This window comes from Octopus sinensis, linkage group LG23, assembly GCF_006345805.1.
Source record: "Octopus sinensis linkage group LG23, ASM634580v1, whole genome shotgun sequence".
Lineage (NCBI taxonomy): Eukaryota > Metazoa > Mollusca > Cephalopoda > Octopoda > Octopodidae > Octopus > Octopus sinensis.
This window is the reverse complement of record NC_043019.1, coordinates 19,676,382-19,695,878: the sequence shown is the minus strand read 5'-3', so window position 1 is coordinate 19,695,878 and position 19,497 is coordinate 19,676,382. Positions and strand designations below refer to the sequence as shown.

The window sequence follows — 19,497 nt, the reverse complement described above, 5'->3', positions numbered from 1 at the left end:
ACATCCTAATTGACAGACACTACCCAATTCAACTTATAGAGGATGGAATCAGACGTGCAACACAAATCGACTTAGAAACCTTAAGAAAAGTTCAACACAGCAACACACCTACTCCAAAAATACTGCCTTACATATCCACATACAACCCCAGAAACAATGAAGCCTTCACCATCATCACCCAGAATTTACCAATACTTCATAAGGACCCCAAATTAAAGGAAATTCTAAACATACATAAAATCATTAAAAGCTACAAACAACCTAAATCACTTAAAAAGATTATCACAAAGGCAAAATTGTTTTCTGAAATTACGGATGCAAAAGTGAAAAAATGTGGTCGACCAAATTGCGCAACATACCCAAAACTTCTAGAAGGATCAGAATTCCTTTTCAAAGAGGGACAAAAATTCAAAATCAAATCTGACTTTACTTGTACTTCAGAAAACCTGATTTATATCATAAGATGCTCGGGATGCCACCAAACCTACATAGGTGCACGGGATTATCACTCAGATGCAGATGCACTCTGCATCGACAGCAGATTGCATTCCCAGAATACAGGACGATACCCTTTAGTGAACATATTGAGAAATGCGTAAAGCAAATGCTATCACAATTTGTAATCTTTCCATTCTATCAATGTGCCATTGGAACACCAACACAAGTTAGATTAAATAAGGAAACCTTCTTCATTGAAAAATATAAACCAAAACTTAACCATTTCTAACATTTTTAAATAAGGAAACTCACCTCATTGAAAAAAAATATAAAGCAAAACCTAACCACTTGTAACATTCTATTCCTTCTAAACCAAATCATGTTAGATTAATAAAACCCAGTCATTCCCAACATTTTTTATTATCTCCCTTATACCGGAAAAAATCCTTGATTACCTTCCCCTGCCTGGAACTCCATAGTTCACAACATAGCGAAGACATGACACGACATTTGAAAAGAAAATACGAAACCAGTTATTTCTCCAAAAAACAATGTTATTATAAGCAAAATTTTCTAACATTTTTCTAACATAACGACTTAAATATATTCTTTAACCATATAACACAAAACTTCTGTAGTTTTTTCACTCTTTTTTGTCTTTCGTTTGATTGTATGTATTATGTATGTATATATTAAAACAGTTTGATTCAAATTCACTGGTATTCTGAGTTTCAAACGTGATGCTAATCTTCAGCCATTTTGAATGCCAAATTCAAAATGGTAGAAGATTAGCATCACGCTTGAAACTCGGAAGACCAACGAATTGGAATCAAACTGTTTTGATCCATACAAGTAACTCCCTATAAATGTGTTGAGTGCCCTTCACCCGATTGTCCAGTCACTCTTACACACACGCGCACACATATAATTGGTGTGTTGAACTTTTGTCCGATCATAAATTAAGGCTTTTGTTTTGTTCATCAATCATGTAACAAGAATGTTAATTCACACGTAGGCTACACACAACATACATAGATAATTGTATATAATGTATAGTCTGTATGTGATATATCTTGTATATTTCATATTATGATACCGTTTATTTTGTGATATATCATATACGTCATACATGTCATATACTATACGTACGTATGTGTGCCTCGGTGTGTGTAAACTAAACATTTTAAGAAAATAATAGATGCATCTGAAATATCGTTAAATATTCAAAAGAATAACAACAAGTCCAAAGCAGTAGTTCATTTCAATATTTATATAAAGTGTTACAGCTAAGTAATACATGTTAATATTTCAGCCCTAGAAGCCTTGTTCATAGCAAGGAGGATAAACAAAAAGCAACAAAAACAAAACAACAGGCATTTAGTGTTACATCTGTCATCTTGCTATGATCCCATTTTTTCATCTATTCAGACATTCAGACATATATAGTTTTCTCTTGCTATCTTTCTTCCTCTCTCACTCTTTGATGATGTGCATTATTCACGTCTTATATATATATATATATATATATATATATATAAATATATATGTATGTATGTATGTACGTATGTATGTATGTATGTATGTACGTATGTATGTATGTATGTATGATGTATGTATATATATATATATATATATATATATATATATATATATATATATAGGGAGAGTTTACGAAAAAAAAAACAAAAGACGAAGACAGGTGGTGTACAAATCAAACAGATGTATTAGTATAACGCTCAGGAATAGAAAAAATCTGTTACGTTTCGAGCCTACACTCTTCCACAGAAAGGGACACAGAAAAAACAAGGAGAGAAAAAAAAGTGTGTAGTGGCTAACAATCTATCATGGCGACTGACTTCGGACAGAAAGGTCACACAGGAGTGCGAAGCAGTAGGGGAGATAACAAAGTAAAGATGACCCCCAACACGAAGGTGTGTGTGTGTATAAGAGAGTATGTATGTGCGTGTGAAAGAGGGCTGGTGGTCTGGACGTGTGCGCGTATGTATGTGTAGGTGTGAAAATGTGGGGATGGGTGTGTGGGTGGTGTGTTGTGATGTGTAATGTTGTATGGTGTAGTGTAGTGTGGTGTGATGTTGTTGGGAGGTGGGGGAGCGAGAGTGGGGAAAGCACGGGTGGGGTGTGGGTTCGGCTGAGGGTTGGGGTAGAGTTACATACACATACACATAGAGTCACACACACATACCTATATATATATATTCTTTTCAACTTTTTATGCATTCCAGCCCAACGGATGTGGCCATGCTGTAGTAAGGTCGGCGTGATCACCTTTTCTCCGGCTATTCTTATGCGGTTGGATTTTGACAGAAATCAGGAGACAGACAACATTGGTACAGCAACAGAATGAATTAAAAATACAAAAGGTGTATTAACGTCAGGAATGGACAAGTATAGCAACAGGATATGGAACAAGGAATGGATTCGAGTAGAATGCGAGCGGAGGAGTCGCGTAGGCAACAGTTACACGTAAATAAAAGAAAAGATTGGTTAGGGAAGAACTGATGGGCAAAAGGATCGGACTCGGGAAGATGGAAGAAAAGTCAAGATTAAAAGTAGGAGTCGAGAAGATGAGGAGGTTGGTGAAAACAGATCTATCCAGAATGCTGATAGAATCTTCAGAGATAATAAAGGGGAATTCAAGAAAAGGGAGAAAGGAATTGTACAACGAAATGTAAGTACTGCGTAGCGAGCAGAACCTTGGAAGTTCCATAGCGATCAACCATACACATCTAGGCATTTTTCAATGTGCTCGCCAAACATAGAACACTTGTCCTTACATTATCAACACTATAATCAGCATGACAACACCTAAGGTACCGCTCCACATTACCCCAAAATTCTGCTGCACGATTTCCAACTTCATATATTTGCAAAATTGGCGCGGTACTTCATCATACACACACACACACACACACACACACACACACGCACGCACACATATATATATATATATATATATATATATATATATATATATATATATATATATATGCATACACACGCAAACACACACACACACACACACACGTGTGTATATCAAGAGAAAGAGGGAGAGAGAGGGGTGAGAGAGAGGGGTGAGAGAGACAGAGAGTGAGTGTGAGAGAGAGAGAGAGAGAAAGAGAGGGAGAGAAGCCACCAAGTGGAGAAATTTCATTAAATGAAATGTATTTCAGAAATTTGTCAGTGCGTTATATGGATGCGAACAAATGAGATTTGCACCTTGTAAAGGAAGATCAAAAGATATTTAAGAAAGAAAGAAAGAAAGAAAGGAAATGTCATGGAGCAACTGTTATGACAAAGAGAAATTTCTTTAATTAAAATTAGTGAGACAATTGGAGGGTTTGTCAACACAAAGGGGCCCTTTCTCTGAGGGCTTGTGTCTCAGTGTGTGTGTGTATGAGTGAATGTGTGTGTGAGTGTGAATTTGCATGTGTGAACATGTGAGTGTATGTGTACTATGTTGTGTATTGTGTGTGTATGCGTGTGTCCGTGCGCGCGTGTGTGCGTATGAAGTGTTTTTAGACTTATATCAGAAAGGAAAATAGCTCTTTACATTGTTCGTTGTAGTGATGCGATGTTAGACAATGTCTGTGAGTTAGCAAATGAATAAGAACATGGAGAGGATATTTATAGCGACGTCATTTCTTTGGTTTTGCTTCACCTTAAATCTAGACTTTGTTTACCGGTGTAAACTCTCTTCCTTTTCGAAACTTGTTAACCAACTGCAAAATTCGAAGAATAACCATTCCACCGCCAAGAGCGCTAGTTAACCAACCGAAGATCTGATAAGCTGGGCTGTAACTTCCCATCATTTCAGTTAATGTACCTGGAAAGAGGAGCAGAACAATAAAGATAGGTTAATTTAGATAAATACGTATAGCTCTCTCACACTCTCTCCCTCTCCCTATCTTTGTATATATATATATATGTATATATATATTCTCTTTACTCTTTTTACTCTTTTACTTGTTTCAGTCATTTGACTGCGGCCATGCTGGAGCACCGCCTTTAGTCGGGCAAATCGACCCCGGGACTTATTCTTTGTAAGCCCAGTACTTATTCTATCGGTCTCTCTTTTGCCGAACCGCTAAGTGACGGGGACGTAGACACACCAGCATCGGTTGTCAAGCAATGCTAGGGAGACAAACACAGACACACAAACACACACACATAATACATATATATAAATACATATACGACAGGCGTCTTTCAGTTTCCGTCTACCAAATCCACTCACAAGGCATTGGTCAGCTATAGTAGAAGACATTTGCCCAAGGTGCCACGCAGTGGGACTGAACCCGGAACCATGTGGCTGGTTAGCAAGCTACTTACCACACAGCCACTCCTGCGCCTATATATATATATATATATATATATATATATATATATATATATATATATATATATATAAGGCAAGATGTGTGTGTGTGTGTGTGTGTGTGTGTGTGTGTACGTGATTGTAGTTTATGCACATCCACAAATTAGCACGCATGTCGCTCAAATTTTAGGACATTCGTCAACACCCTATCTGGGCTTTGTCAACTTATTTTTTTCCCGCGGCACCCGCGGATAGTGGTAAGATTCTATTTTCAGCCATAGCTTTGAGCCATAAAAAATATCAGCCATAGCTTTTTGACGGCGTCTAACAAAAAAAAATAGGATAAAGAAAAGTGGAAGAGGGACAGAGAGTTTCACGGGAAAGACAAAGTGAGAGAGGGAGGGAGAGAGAGAGAGAGAGAGAAAGTGACGACGTTCATAAAAATAAAATGTAAAATGTTTTGTTTTTTCTTAAACACGAGATATAGTGTTCAAATTCAGGATTTTTGAAAGACACTATATTTCATAATCATAGTATATATACTTTCTCACACAACAATTACAATATATTTATTTTAAATCGTTCATCTTTCTCCCCCCCTCTCTCTCTCTCACATTACTTTGGGTGTGAAAGAGTTTTGTTTTTATTTTACGCCGAGTAAAAAAGTGTTTTGTTGAGAATCCATGCATTTAACAACAAAGAAATAAAGAGGTGAGTAACAATTTGTCAGTGAATTACACAATATAAATGGGTACAATTTCCGAGGCTTCTACCACACCCCACTCCGTTTCACGGACCACAAAAAGGGTTTTGTAGCATATTAAGATGCCAGAGTAGTTGATTCCACGCAAAAAAAAAGCGATTTTTTCTTAGTAAAAATCGTGCGAGTGTTAATCTACAAATTTAACAACGTTTTTTCCCATTCATTTCTGTTTATGAACATGTATGCGTGCACAAAACATGCAATAGGTGTAAGTACGTACGTGTGTGTATGTGTGTTCGTGTCTGTTACCCACATATATTTATATTATATCATATTATATATATATATATATATATATATATATATATATACAATATATATAATATATATATATAATATAACCAATTTCAACGGATTTCGCCCAAATTTGACGTCGACATTACTAGGTTTGATTTGAAATAAAGAACTTGATTAGCTTAATCCCGTAAGTTAATCCCGAGCAAGGCCGGGTTATACTGCTAGTATATATATATATATATATATATAAACGAGTATATATATGAGAATTTGTTTTGAGGTTTGAAAATCCGCCCAAAATCTCATAACGTGTAGCCGCTTTTAAAATTTGTAATAGATTTATTAAAATGCCGGTTTTGACAATTGTTAGCTTATCAAAGGTTTAGGAGAGTTTAAAGTTACAAGGTAAAAATCAGCAAAACGTGTTTAAATGATCTAATATTCAAATATTCACAGAGGTTCAATTAATTTCACAGAGATAGATAGTAATATACAATACCTGTTAATGTTCGGTGAAGATCATAACAAATGTATATTATAGAAAGTTCAGTTATATTGAGTTTTTATTAAAAAAAAGGTGAATTCGGAAGAAAGACGAAAAAAATGGTAAGTAAATATCCCCCCCCCCCAATTTCTGTCGTGGTGCGTGTAGTTCTTTTCTCAATTTCAGTCTAAGTGCATAGGTCCCTTCAACCTTCTTAACTTGTTAGAGTTCGAAATGCTCCAAGTCAAAATCTTTTCGTGTGTATAGAACCATCTAAATTCTTAATTCATTACAACTAACCCTCTCTCTGTGGAGACACGTGGCCTAGTGGTTAGAGCAGCGGATTCGCGGTCCACAAAGGGGCAAAAAGGATTAAGAAGAACCCTCTCCTGCCCCAACACTTAGACTTATATATGTACCTCACTACACATCTGTCACTCCTTTACCTTTTATCAACCCCCTATTCCTTCTATTTTTCACACCCTAATACCCTTATCTCTCTATCACCCTTTATCTACCCATTCCTACTTTCAAATTATTTCCATTGACCCCTCACCGGTACGCTTTCCCTTATTTATATCTTCGTTTTTCTTTTTTCTTATTTCTTTCTTTCCTTTATTCCTCTATTCTTGTTTTTTTAATTTTTTTATTATTATATTATTTTATTATTTTCTTCTTATTTTCTTCTCCTTCTCTCTTTTTGCTCTTTTTTCTCTTCTTTTTCCCTTTCTTTATTCTTCTCTTCCTCTTTTCAATTTGACCCTACTAATACACTCTATTTTTAGGTCACTTTAAATAAAACCCTTGATTCAATAACACTGTGTATAAACTCTATACTTGGAATGACCAATTTTAAATACTATTGGATTTTACACTTAAGGTATTAGAATCTTATATGTATACCATTCTGCCTAAAGAAACGGATCTACAAATACAACATCCTTATACATCTAACATCTATTTTCTTTCCTCCATCTCACTCTCTATTTTATATCTTATCTAAATTAACGATTACTTAACCATCCTCTCGCTCTGTCTCCGATGAAGGGATACAATGAATATCCTGGAAACAGCTGTAAGACCTTCTATCTATAAATGCTCTAAAATCTACACACCCTTGGTTTTTGTTATATTATTACGCAAAAAATTCTTATATATATATATATATATATATATATATATATGTGTGTGTGTGTGTGTGCGTGTGTGTGTGTGTGTGTATGTATGTATGTATGTATATATATATATGTATGTATATATATGTATATATATACATATGTATATATATACATATGTATATATGTATGTATATATGTACATATATATATACATATGTATATATGTATGTGTGTATATATGTATATATATATATACATATATATACATGCATGTATGCATATATGTATATATATACATATATTATGTCAGGTCACTTTCGAGTGCTACTGGTAACATGTAACCCAGTACAACCTGTTGCATGGTCGGGTCATCGGCGACTAAACCGGCAACCCCACCAAGCTTGCTTGGTGAGGAGGGTGTTTATTGGACACCCTGCGGGATGAAAAACAAAATCCGTCAAAGGGCGGAGGACCTCTTGAGAGTCAACGGCCATCCAATAAATGTTTGCACGGGTACGCAGAAATTCCGAGATGGTGTCCGGCGTGCTGAAAGACCCCTGGGAGTGAGGCGCCCCTCAGCTTTTCTTAAAGCATGTCTCTAGGAGAAGGTCACTCTGATATAGAACCAGATATGCAGGGAATGGTATTGGACATTTGGGGGATCCCACATCCCTGAGCCTGCGATTCATATTGGCACAAGACATCTTGCTCCGGCTTGTCTCTGGATAATGTCAATAAAGTGGAGAGGGTCTATGAGGTGTTGTGCAAGCCTTATTGGACCTAAAACTCTGCACAGGCATTGCCGACCTCTGCTCGATATGTGCAATCTTTTTCCTCTATATATATTTCTTATTTTTAGTATATATTTTCTTCATTTTTAGTATATATTTTAATTTTTTTATTCGGAAGTCCTGCGGCGATGGGAAGGTGATGAAGCATGTAGTCAGCGACCTGCACATAGGCGGCCCATGCGAGATATAAAGTCGTCTCCTTGTCGCTCAAGACAGCGGTAGGATTCGGTTACTGCATGGGTGTCTGAGCAGCTCCATTTGGAGAGGGCACTGCTCACCCGGTGACCGGGGAGGTTCTAGAAAAGGTGAACCAAAAATTGCCTGTCTTTCCATATCTGGTCAGTTTAGCGCGACTGACGGATGTCCACCCTGCGCTCGAAAAACAAAGAGTCTTTTATCTATAAAATCTCGACGGAACTTAAACATTTCATGTTGGAATGTGCGCACTCTGTTGGACAACAAGAGTGATTGCAGGCCTGAAAGACGTAGTGCAGTTGTTGCTCGTGAGCTGAACCGTTATAAAATTGATATAGCTGCACTCTCAGGGACTCGTATAGAAGGTGATGGTCAGCTTGAGGAAGTAGGAGATGGATACACCTTTTTTTGGAAAGGAGGCAGAAGGAGGAGCGCAGAGAGGCTGGTGTTGGTTTTGTAGGCCGATCTGATATCCTTAAGAAGTTGGAAGAGCTCCCTGTTCCTATGAACGTATAATGAACGTATAATGACCCTACGGTTGCACTTGAAAGGTAAGCGGTTTGCTACTCTAATAAGTGCCTATGCACCTACTTTGACGAGCTGTGATGCAGTTAAAATAATCTTTTATATCCATCTGAGATCCATACTTAGAAAAATCCCCAATTCTGATAAAGTCATTCTACTGGGGGATTTTAATGCCAGGGTCGTAACAGACTGGCAAACATGGAACTCTCTAGGACGTTTTGGAGTAGGGAAAATGAATAGCAATGGTCTCATGCTACTGGAGCTTTGCGAAGAACATGGACTTTACATTGCAAGCACTCATTTTGTGCACAAAGGTGATCACACAACAACATGGATGCATCCAAGGTCCAAAGTTTGGCACTTGTTGGATTATGTTATCATCCGCAAGCGCGACATTTATGACATTTGTAATGTCAAGTCCTTGCATGGATCAGAATGCTGGACGGACCACAATCTGGTGCGAGCAAAGTTCCGAATGGTGATTAGAGCGAAAGAGAGAAGAGGACCAGTCAGCATTCCTCGCCATCTAAGTGTCCACAAGGTATATGATGTTGTGGTTAGGAAAGAGCTTCAGACTCGCTTGTCCAGCATTGAAACTGCTGCAGCATGGGAAGATTTTCGAGACCAGGTTGTTCAATGTGCAGCCAAAATATTGGGGTATGTTACTGCCAGACACAGAGACTGGTTTGATGAGAATGATGCTGAAATTCAGGGACTATTAGTGGTAAAGCGCCATGCCCATAGTGTGTTGCTGCACAGGGAACTGTCTACTGTGCAGCGAAGTCTAGCACTTTCCCACTATAACAGTGTAAAATCACTACTGCAGCGATCTCTCAGGAAGATGCAGAACACTTGGTGGGAGGATCTTGCTCGTGATGTTCAGGCTGCTGCTGATGCAAATGACAGCAAGAAGCTTTACCATCTTATGAAGCGAGCTTATGGACCTAAGAGCTCCACATCAGCTCCTTTGCTTTCCAAGGAGTCTTCCACCCTGTTTACTAAATCAACAGAAATCACAGGTCGCTGGATCGAACACTTCTCTGAACTCCTAAACCATGAGTCAGTTGTGGATGAAACAGTGATTGATACTATGCAACAAAGACCTATCATTGGCTCCTTAGACTCCTCGCCCTCGATAGATGAAGTAATGACATCAATAAGTAAATTGAATCTTGGTAGGGCACCTGGAAAGGATGGAATTTGTGCTGAGGTCTTGCGATTTGGTGGTAATTACATCATACAGTCCTTTCATGAACTTATTAGTGCAGTCTGGAGGGATGGTGCAATCCCTAAGGACTGGAAGGATGCAATTATTCTTCCTCTATATAAAGGAAAAGGAGCCAGAACAATGTGTGGTAACTACAGAGGTATTGCTCTACTATCAGCTGCTGGCAAGGTTCTGGCAAATATTCTTCTTACCCGTCTGAATGGGTGTCTCATAAATGATGTCCTATCTGAATCTCAATATGGCTTCCGATCTGGTAGAGGGACAATGGATATGATTTTCACAGCAAGACAGATGCAGGAGAAGTGCTATGAGCAGAATATGGATCTTGTCCAGGTATTCATTGATTTAACAAAGGCCTTTGATACTGTAAATAGGGCCTTTCTATGGAAAAAACTTGGCAAACTTGGATGCCCGGATCACTTTGTATCTATAATTAAATCATTTCATGATGGGATGGAGGCTTGGGTCAATGTTGGTGGTACCATGGCGGGACCCATTCCTGTAGAGAATGGTGTCAAGCCATTGCCCCAACTCTCTTTGTACTTTGCTGCTGCTTTTACTCATGCTTTTGCTAAGGTTAGCTCTCAGGGAATATATGTCAGATATCGATCTTCTGGCCGCCTCTTTAATCTTCGCTGATTTGCTGCCAATTCAAAGGTTTCTCAGTCTATTATTCGTGACCTCCTTTATGCAGATAACTGTGACTTAGTCACTCATACAGTGGATGACATGCAAATACTCATGAATTGCATTTCTGCTTCTTGCAGGGCATTTGGAATCAGCATTAGCCTGGACAAGACTGTTTTAATGTTCCAGCCTGCACCAGGAAATCCAGCTATCTTGGTTGAAGGAACAATTCTGAAGGTAGTTGACAAGTTTGTCTACCTGGGCAGCACACTCAGCCGTTCTTGCTCCCTGGATGAGGAAATATCTTTCAGGTTGCAGAGAGCAACTAATTCCTTCCGGTCTCTTCAGTCTCGTGTCTGGTCCCAACATGGCATCGCAAGGAGAACAAAAGTTGCTGTGTACCGTGCTTGTGCACTGACATCGCTTCTCTACACATGTGAGACATGGACTCTGTACAAACGTCAGGTAAGGGTCCTTGAACGTTTTCATCAGAGATGTCTCAGACACATTCTCAATGTTGGCTGGACCTCAAAAATTCCAGACACACAGGTCCTGAGGACAGCTGATATCTTGAGTATTGAGGCGATGGTGCACAAGCACTGGTTGCGTTGGACTGGACGCCTTATTAGAATGAAGGATAGAAGGATTCCTAAGCAGATGCTCTATGGAGAACTTGTGAATGGAAGGAAACTCCGGCAGAAACCAAGGCTGCGATTTAAGGACTGTGTCAAGTCCTCATTAAAGGCCTGTGATATGCAGGACACTGACTGGGAGAACAATGCCTGTCATTGCCACAGAAGGAGGAAGCAGGTTAAGGAGGGGATTGACACTTTTGAGAGAGTACGTATCCAGCATGAAGAACTTAAGCGAGCTGCGCCAAAGCGCACGGCTCGTATAGTGAATGGGGAAAGCTTGGTCTGAAATGTTTGCAGTCGTGTATGCTTGTCAAGAGCAGGGCTCATTAGCCACCAACGGAGCCACAAATGCAAAATATAAGTTAGTCCTAGAGCGCACAATGATCCTGAAGGTCGGCAATGGTCTTCCTCGGTCACGAGTGGACGGTCATCATATACATATATATATATATATATATGTATATATATATAAGTATGTATGTATATATGTATATATATATACATATATATATATACACACATATGTGTATATATATATGTATGTATATATATATATGTATATATATGTGTGTGTGTGTGTATGTATATATGTATATATATATATATATATATATATATATATATATATATATATATATATATATATATATATATATACATATATATATACATATATACATATATATATACATATATATATATATATATACATATATATATATATATATATATATATATATATATATATATATATATATATATATATATATATATATATATATATATATATATATATATTTATATATTTATATAAATATGTATGTGTGTGCGCGGGCGCGCATGTGTAGGTATGGACACGCGTGCTTATACGAATACTATGGACATTTTTACCTTTTACTTTTACTCCCTCTCCTCACTTAGTGGTCATTCAAATAGCACTTTTGTCTTAATAACGGTCAATCACACAGTAATTTCCCTTTGTTTAATGGTCATTTTCATAGCATTTTTTCCTATACCCGGATAACTGAAGAGATGGCTGTGTGGATTTCCACCTCGGCATCCGAAACTCGGAGTTTTATCATGGCTACCAAATAATTGTCACATATTACATTTACAGATAAATTCCGCTATTTACATAATATCGAGGTCTCTTTCATTCTTTTGTTGTCTTACAATTTCTATCAATATATATATATATATATATATATATATATATATATATATATATATATATATATATATATATATATATATATATATATATATATATATATATATATATGTAAATACATATATATATATATTCAGTACTGAATTATTCCGGTGAAATTTATAATTTAAAAATAGGATAAAATCTTCATAAGAAATTATCAAGTAGTCAGCATGAAAAACCTCATAAGAGAAAAAAATCTGTAAATTTTTTCCTTGAAAATATTTATTTATATTATATAGAGGGCATTATTACACATAAATGCCGCACGCTAGGAGGGATTCAAAGCAAGTCATTCAAAAAATGCAAGTCTCAAAGCAAGTCATTCAAAAACAGAATTTAGCTGCAGATCACCAGTGATTTCGTAATCAACGCATTATCTGCATTCGGTACGATATGTTTATTTTGGTAGTTTTGACTTTAAGAGCCCCTCCTAGCGTGCGGCATTTATGCGTAATAATGTCCTCTATATATTATAAATAAATATTTTCAAGGAAAAAATTTACAGATTTTTTCTCTTATGAGGTTTTTCGCGCTGACTACTTGATAATTTCTTATGAAGATTTTATCCTATTTTTAAATTATAAATTTCACCGGAGTAATTCAATACTGAATTTTTGTTCCGAAGAAGCACGTTGTTACCGAAATGCAATTCGAAAAAGCCCGCCATTTATATAGATTTATAAGGGGTGAACAGTTCTATATGCTACGGTGGATACGATGGTTGTTCGTCTGGTATGTTGATTTTGTTCATTCAATATAAATCTTGAATTCGCTGTACTGACGAATAAGGGACGCAGATAATGTGTTGATTACGAAATCACTGGTGATCTGCAGCTAAATTCTGCTTTTGAATGACTTGCATTTGGTACGATATGTTTATTTTGGTAGTTTTGACTTTAAGAGTCCTTCCTAGCGTGCGGCATTTATGTGTAATAATGCCCTCTATATTATATATATAATATATATATATATATATATATATATATATATATATATATATATATATATATATATATATACATTATATATATATAATATATATATATTATATATATATAAAATACATATATATATATATGTATATAATTAATCAATATAGGGTGGCAAAAAAATTTTGTAGAATTTTTTTGCCACCAGCGGCCTAGTGGGAAAAAATTAAATAGTCATAGACCATTTTTAAGTTCAACATCAACAATCAAGGAACGGCCATAATAGGCCATTCACCCACTAGAAATAACAGCCAAAGCTTCAACCGCAAATAAAAGTCAATTCCGTAAACAGGAGAAAATTTAAAAAACATTTACCCTGTAATTTCTTATACGATGCACCGTTTCGTCTGCTGTTTAATGGTAAACTAACCTGATTAAATTAAATCAAGCCAATCTTCCATAGGCCCTCAGATTCTTCAGTAAGAAATAGCCACAAGTCGGAACAGATATTTTCACGAGGCATTTCCGACCCTGCCAAGTTAATATCTGACCTAAAATTTTCAAATCATCGCACTCGCGCCAAATTTATCGGCAGCAAATAAATATAAGCCGTCGATTCCATTACGGAATTAACCAGAAGCTTTGCGGTTGAAGCTTTGGCTATATATGTATATATATATTGTATAATATATATAATATAATATATATATATGTAATATATATACATATATGTAATATATATATATATATATATATATATATATATATATATATATATATATATATCCTTAAATCCTTAAAATCCTTAAAAATGTTTCAGCCCGAAAGCTGCGGCCATGCTGGGGCACCACCGCTGAATGAGCTACACTAATATGTGAATCCACCTCTGATACATGGCACTTGGTCAACAAGGGGGTTCGATGCCGCTGCCCGCATCTGTGTCTCCTGTCGTGAGGTAGGTTCATCTAGGACCCCCGACGAGAAGCGATCCAGCTTAGTCTTAAAGAAACCCACATCCACACCATGCAAGTTTCTCAGGCATTTAGGGAGGATGTTAAACCGCTGTGGTCCTCTGAAACCCAAGCTGTTGCAGTATCTGGACCTGTATTTTGAAGGTGATGTTGGAATCTTTGGCACCATGCAGTGGTGCCCCGTTCTGCGGTTGGGGTAACTTTGAATGCCAAAGTTTGGGACAAAACCCTCCAGGATTTTCCAGATGTATATCACCGCATATCTCTCCCGCCTTCACTCTAGGGATGAGTGTTTTAATACTTTCAGTCTTTCCCAGTAGCTGATATGTTGCATTGAGACGATCTTCTTTGTGTAGCTTCTTTGAATTGCTTCGAGTTCTGCTGTTAGTTTTATATTTTGTTGTGACCATAGTTGGGAGCAGTAGTCCAAGCAGCTGAGGAGGAATGTTTTCCATAGGACCATCAGTGTCTCCTTCTCTCTTGTTCTGAAAGTTCGGCGAATCCATCCAGCTAACCGTCTGCATTTTATCACCAAATTAGTAATATGCACTTGGAAAGATGCATCATTGCTCATGCCAATGCCCAGGTCACGCACTGATTTTGACTCAGGATTACAATTCTTCCCGGGCCAGTGTATCCAGTCTGCATGTCGTTTACATTTGTGTGCAGGTAGCGCAGGGCCGGGAACTTACCTGCATTAAACTGCATGTTGTTGTCCTCAGCCCACCTGTATATTGTATCCAACTCCTGTTGCAGATGTGCAATATTTCCAGGGTTTTGTATTGTGTGGGAGACTTTTGTGTCATCTGCATAGCTAGCAAGGGTGGCCATCTTAGCAACTGAGGGCATGTCTGAAAGGGCCACTATGAACAGCAGTGGCTCCAAGACAGTGCCCTGTGGAACACCGCTTGTTATTTGTGTTTCCGTGGAGGTGGCTCCATTGGTCACAACTGCCTGTTTTCTGTCTTTTAGGAAGTTGTGCAGCCACTCTCCAAATTTTCCACCTATGCCGAGACCACGCAGTCTGTGACAAATCATACCGTGGTCGACTTTATCAAAAGTTTTTGCAAAGTCGAGATATATCACAACTACATTTGAGGCATTTTGTAGCTGTTTTAACACCCAGTCATAGTGTTGCAGGAGCTGTGTTAGGCAGCTTCTACCTGGTCGAAATTCATGCTGGGTGTCAGTCAGCAAGTCGTTTTCTTCAAGGAACATGATTAGTTTCTTGCGGACTATTCGTTCCATGACTTTGCTGATGTGTGAGGTCAGAGAGATAGGCCTATAATTTTTAGCATCTGCTCTGCTTCCTCCCTTATGGATAGGGCATATTACTCCCTCTTTCAATTTGACTGGGAGCTTACCACTTGCAAGAAGCTGTAGCGGTTTTGCATGGGCTCGTTTGCATGATTTGAGAAGGATCGCTGGAAATCCATCAGGTCCAGTAGCTGAGTTTGTGTCAATCTCATCTATGGCCAGTGTGATATCATCATCTTCAATGTTGATGTACTCAATTTTTGCCTCTTTGGCCGCCGGTAAAGTGGCAAAGAATTCTTCTGGGTTGTTTACTTGCCTGTGTCCTAGAGGTCTAGTGAACACACTTTGGAACTGTTCGTTCAGTATCTCACATATCCTCGTAGGATTTCCTGTGAGACAGTCATCTTTTTGGAAGAGAGGTCCTATTCTCTGGTGCACTGTGGCTGTCTCTTTCGCAAACTTAAAGAAAGCTTTAGGGTTTGATTTTATATTTTCTATTACCTCAGCTTCTTTATCTGCTCTCTCCTTTTTATGAGACTGATGCAGACTTTTCTCAATTTCCATTAGCATTCTCTCGAGCCGAGACTTCTCACCACTTTTGGTGTGCTTGCTCAGGCGGTTCGCAATCCTTGTCCGTCGTCTCATAAGAATCTTCCTTTCTCTAGGGATCCTGTTTTTGTTTTTGTGTGTGCTGGCCCTGCACACTGGGACATATTTGTCACATATGGCTTGTATTATGGACATGAAGTGTTTGTGTTTCATGTTTATGTCCGGTGTGGAGAGACATTTAGGCCAATCCTGTTTGAGGATCTCTTTCTCGATCAACTTCCAATTTGCTTTATGAAAGTTTAAGTTGGAGAGATTGTGGATGCTTCGTATAGGCTGTGTGTCTACGGGGACTTTTGGTCCATACATAGACAGCTCTATTATGTTGTGATCCGAGATCATTGTCGGCATCACTTTAACATTATGGATAATATCCATATTGTTTGTGAAGTAGAGATCCAGTATATTATCTGCCCTTGTTGGTTGCAGCACTATTTGCTCCATGAAAGAGACATTTGTGAGATGAAGCAGGGACTCTGCCTGTGCCTGCTGATGGTATGTCATCCCTGGGAGCATCTGCCTCCCAGGCCATTCCTCATTGGGGAAGTTAAAGTCACCCATGAAGGAAACACTGTTGTGTTGTTCAAGGTTGGTGAGGACTTCTATTTTTGTCAGGCAGTCTTTAAACATGCCTGAGTGATTTGGGGCATCCGGTGGGCGATATGTAGTAGATATGACGATATTCAGTTGTCTTATGTGTACAATTTGAGTGTCACACACTGAGTTTGAATATGACAACAGGACCTGGGGCGTGAGGTCATCTCGGATGTACATTGCAACTCCACCATGGCTCCTCCCTTATGAGCGTATGACAGCATATTGCGGTATGTGTATTTCTGCATCCCCTATATCGGGTCCAAGATGCGTTTCTGTGAGTGCCATGCATATAGCTTGATTGCATGTCACAAGGTCTCTCAGGAATGAGATTTTCCTTTTACAGTTGCCGCTCTCCTACGTTCAGTAGAAATATTTTTGTGGTGTGTGTGTTGGTGTCTGTGGTGGCCATCCTGCATCTGTTGGTGGTGGCCTTATGTGGTGGTAGTTCCAGCTTTGTGCTTGTAGCCAGGTCAGCTGCTGAACAATTTTTTGTGCCATGCACAAAAAAGATTGCTGTTCAGCTGCTGCCCTTCTCACATCTGGGTGAAGCTGGCCATTTGTTGGGCTACCGCGCACTACATCCGCATATCGTCTTTCAGGAGTGGTCAGTGCGCCATTTTTCCTTCTTTTAGATTTTTCTTTATCTTTTTGTTCTCCCCGAGGGAGATTTTTGTCTTGTGTCCATGCGGTTTTGGCAGGGCTTCTGATATGCAAAACGACAGTTTGCACCATCGACGCCATGCCAGCAGTCTCCCTTCAGGTAGAATTTGCAGATGTTTCTGCTTTTGCCCTTGTAGCTCTTGCTGGGTTTTTTTCTGAACAGTGTTTGTTTTAGTTTTCTTGTCTTTTACCTCTTGTTTTCCGTTTATTTATATTATATATATATATATATATATATATATATATATACTTTATTTAAAGCAGCAGAAAATTCAACAAAACCTGTTACTCTGAGTTTCCCGTTGCCGTTCATTGGACAGTTTTTGCTAGAAACTCAGAGTAACAGGTTTTGTTGAATTTTCTGCTGCTTTAAATAAAGCCTATTACTCTACCACTGGTATTTGAGTACTCTTTTTTCCACCTTGTTTCACATTTAAGTGTTTACTTCCGGTATATAATATATATATATATATATATATATATATATATATATATATCATTGCAAGCAAGTACAGGTGGAGTCCCTGCTCAACCTCACCAATGCCTTATTCATGGAGCAAGTTGTATTCAAGCCAACTAGGGCGAATAACATTCTGGATCTCTGCTTCACGAACAATATGGACATCATTCATGATGTAAAAGTGGCACCGACATTTGTCTCGGATCACAACATAATAGAGCTGTCTATGCTTGGGCCGAAAGTAACCAGAGTCATACAGCCTAAAGGAAGCACCCGAAATCTCTCCAATCTGAACTTCCACAAAGCAGATTGGAAATTGATCCAAAAAGAAATCCTCAGAGAGGACTGGCCGAAATATCTCTCCGCACCAGACATTGACATGAAACTAGAATGTTTCATGTCTTCTGTGCAAGCCGTATGCTAGAAATATATCCCAGAGCACAAGGCCAAAACAAATAGGAGCAAGATTCCAAGAGACAGAAAGATCCTCATGAGACGATGGACGAAGGTTGCAAATCGTCTCAACCAACATCCCAAAAGTAGCGAAACGTCCTGCCTAAAAACAACACTGATGGAAATCGCGAAAAGGCTGCAACAATCCTATGTGAAGGAGAAGGCAGACAAAGAAGCCTGGGTTATAGAAAACAATAAATCAAACCCAAAGGCCTTCTTTCATTACGCGAAAGAAACAGTCTCAGTACACTACAAGATAGGAGCCCCCCTCCAAAAGGATGGCTCCCTCACAGACATTTCAACTAAGATCAGTGAGATGCTGAATGACCAGTTCAAAAGTGTCTTTACCACCCCGATGGAACACAAACAAGTGAACGAACCAGTGGACTTCTTTGCCGCTTCACCTATAACCAGCGAGGCAGTTACAATAGAATGTATTGACATTAGCGAAAAAGATGTCCTACTAGCCATAGATGAAGTAGATACAAACTCAACTGCTGGTCCTGATGGTTTCCCAGCCATCCTCCTCAAAGCGTGTAAGCATGCCCTGGCAAAACCCCTCAAGATTCTCTTCCAGAGCTTTCTTACAAATAGCAAACTGCCAAGCAAGCTGAAGGAGGGAGTAATATGCCCAATACATAAAGGGGGAAGTAGAGCAGATGCCAAAAACTGTAGGCCTATCTCTCTGACTTCACACATCAGCAAAGTCATTGAGCGGATAGTCAGAAAGAAACTAATCGCATTCCTTGAGGAAAATAACTTGCTGAGTGATACCCAGCATGGTTTTCGACCAGGTAGGAGCTGCCTGACCCAGCTCGCACAACATTATGACTGGGTGTTGAGGCAGTTACTCAACAAATCAAATGTGGACGTATTCTACCTTGATTTTGCAAAAGCTTTTGACAAGGTGGATCATGGTATGATATGCCACAAACTGCATGACCTCGGCATAGCTGGAAAACTTGGAGTGTGGT

The 19,497-nt window shown here is 38.4% G+C and overlaps 1 protein-coding gene across 1 annotated transcript in view; it reads right to left on the bottom strand.

The window, feature by feature from the left end:
* Positions 1 to 3,453: 3,453 nt before the first annotated feature.
* Positions 3,454 to 19,497, bottom strand: part of LOC115223559 (monocarboxylate transporter 4-like) — a 94,456-nt gene continuing 78,412 nt past the window's right edge. Inside the window, exon 6 of the mRNA XM_029794195.2 lies at positions 3,454 to 4,282. Coding sequence (XP_029650055.1) covers positions 4,125 to 4,282 — 158 coding nt within the window. The 3' untranslated portion in view covers positions 3,454 to 4,124. The remainder of the gene's footprint in view (positions 4,283 to 19,497) is intronic.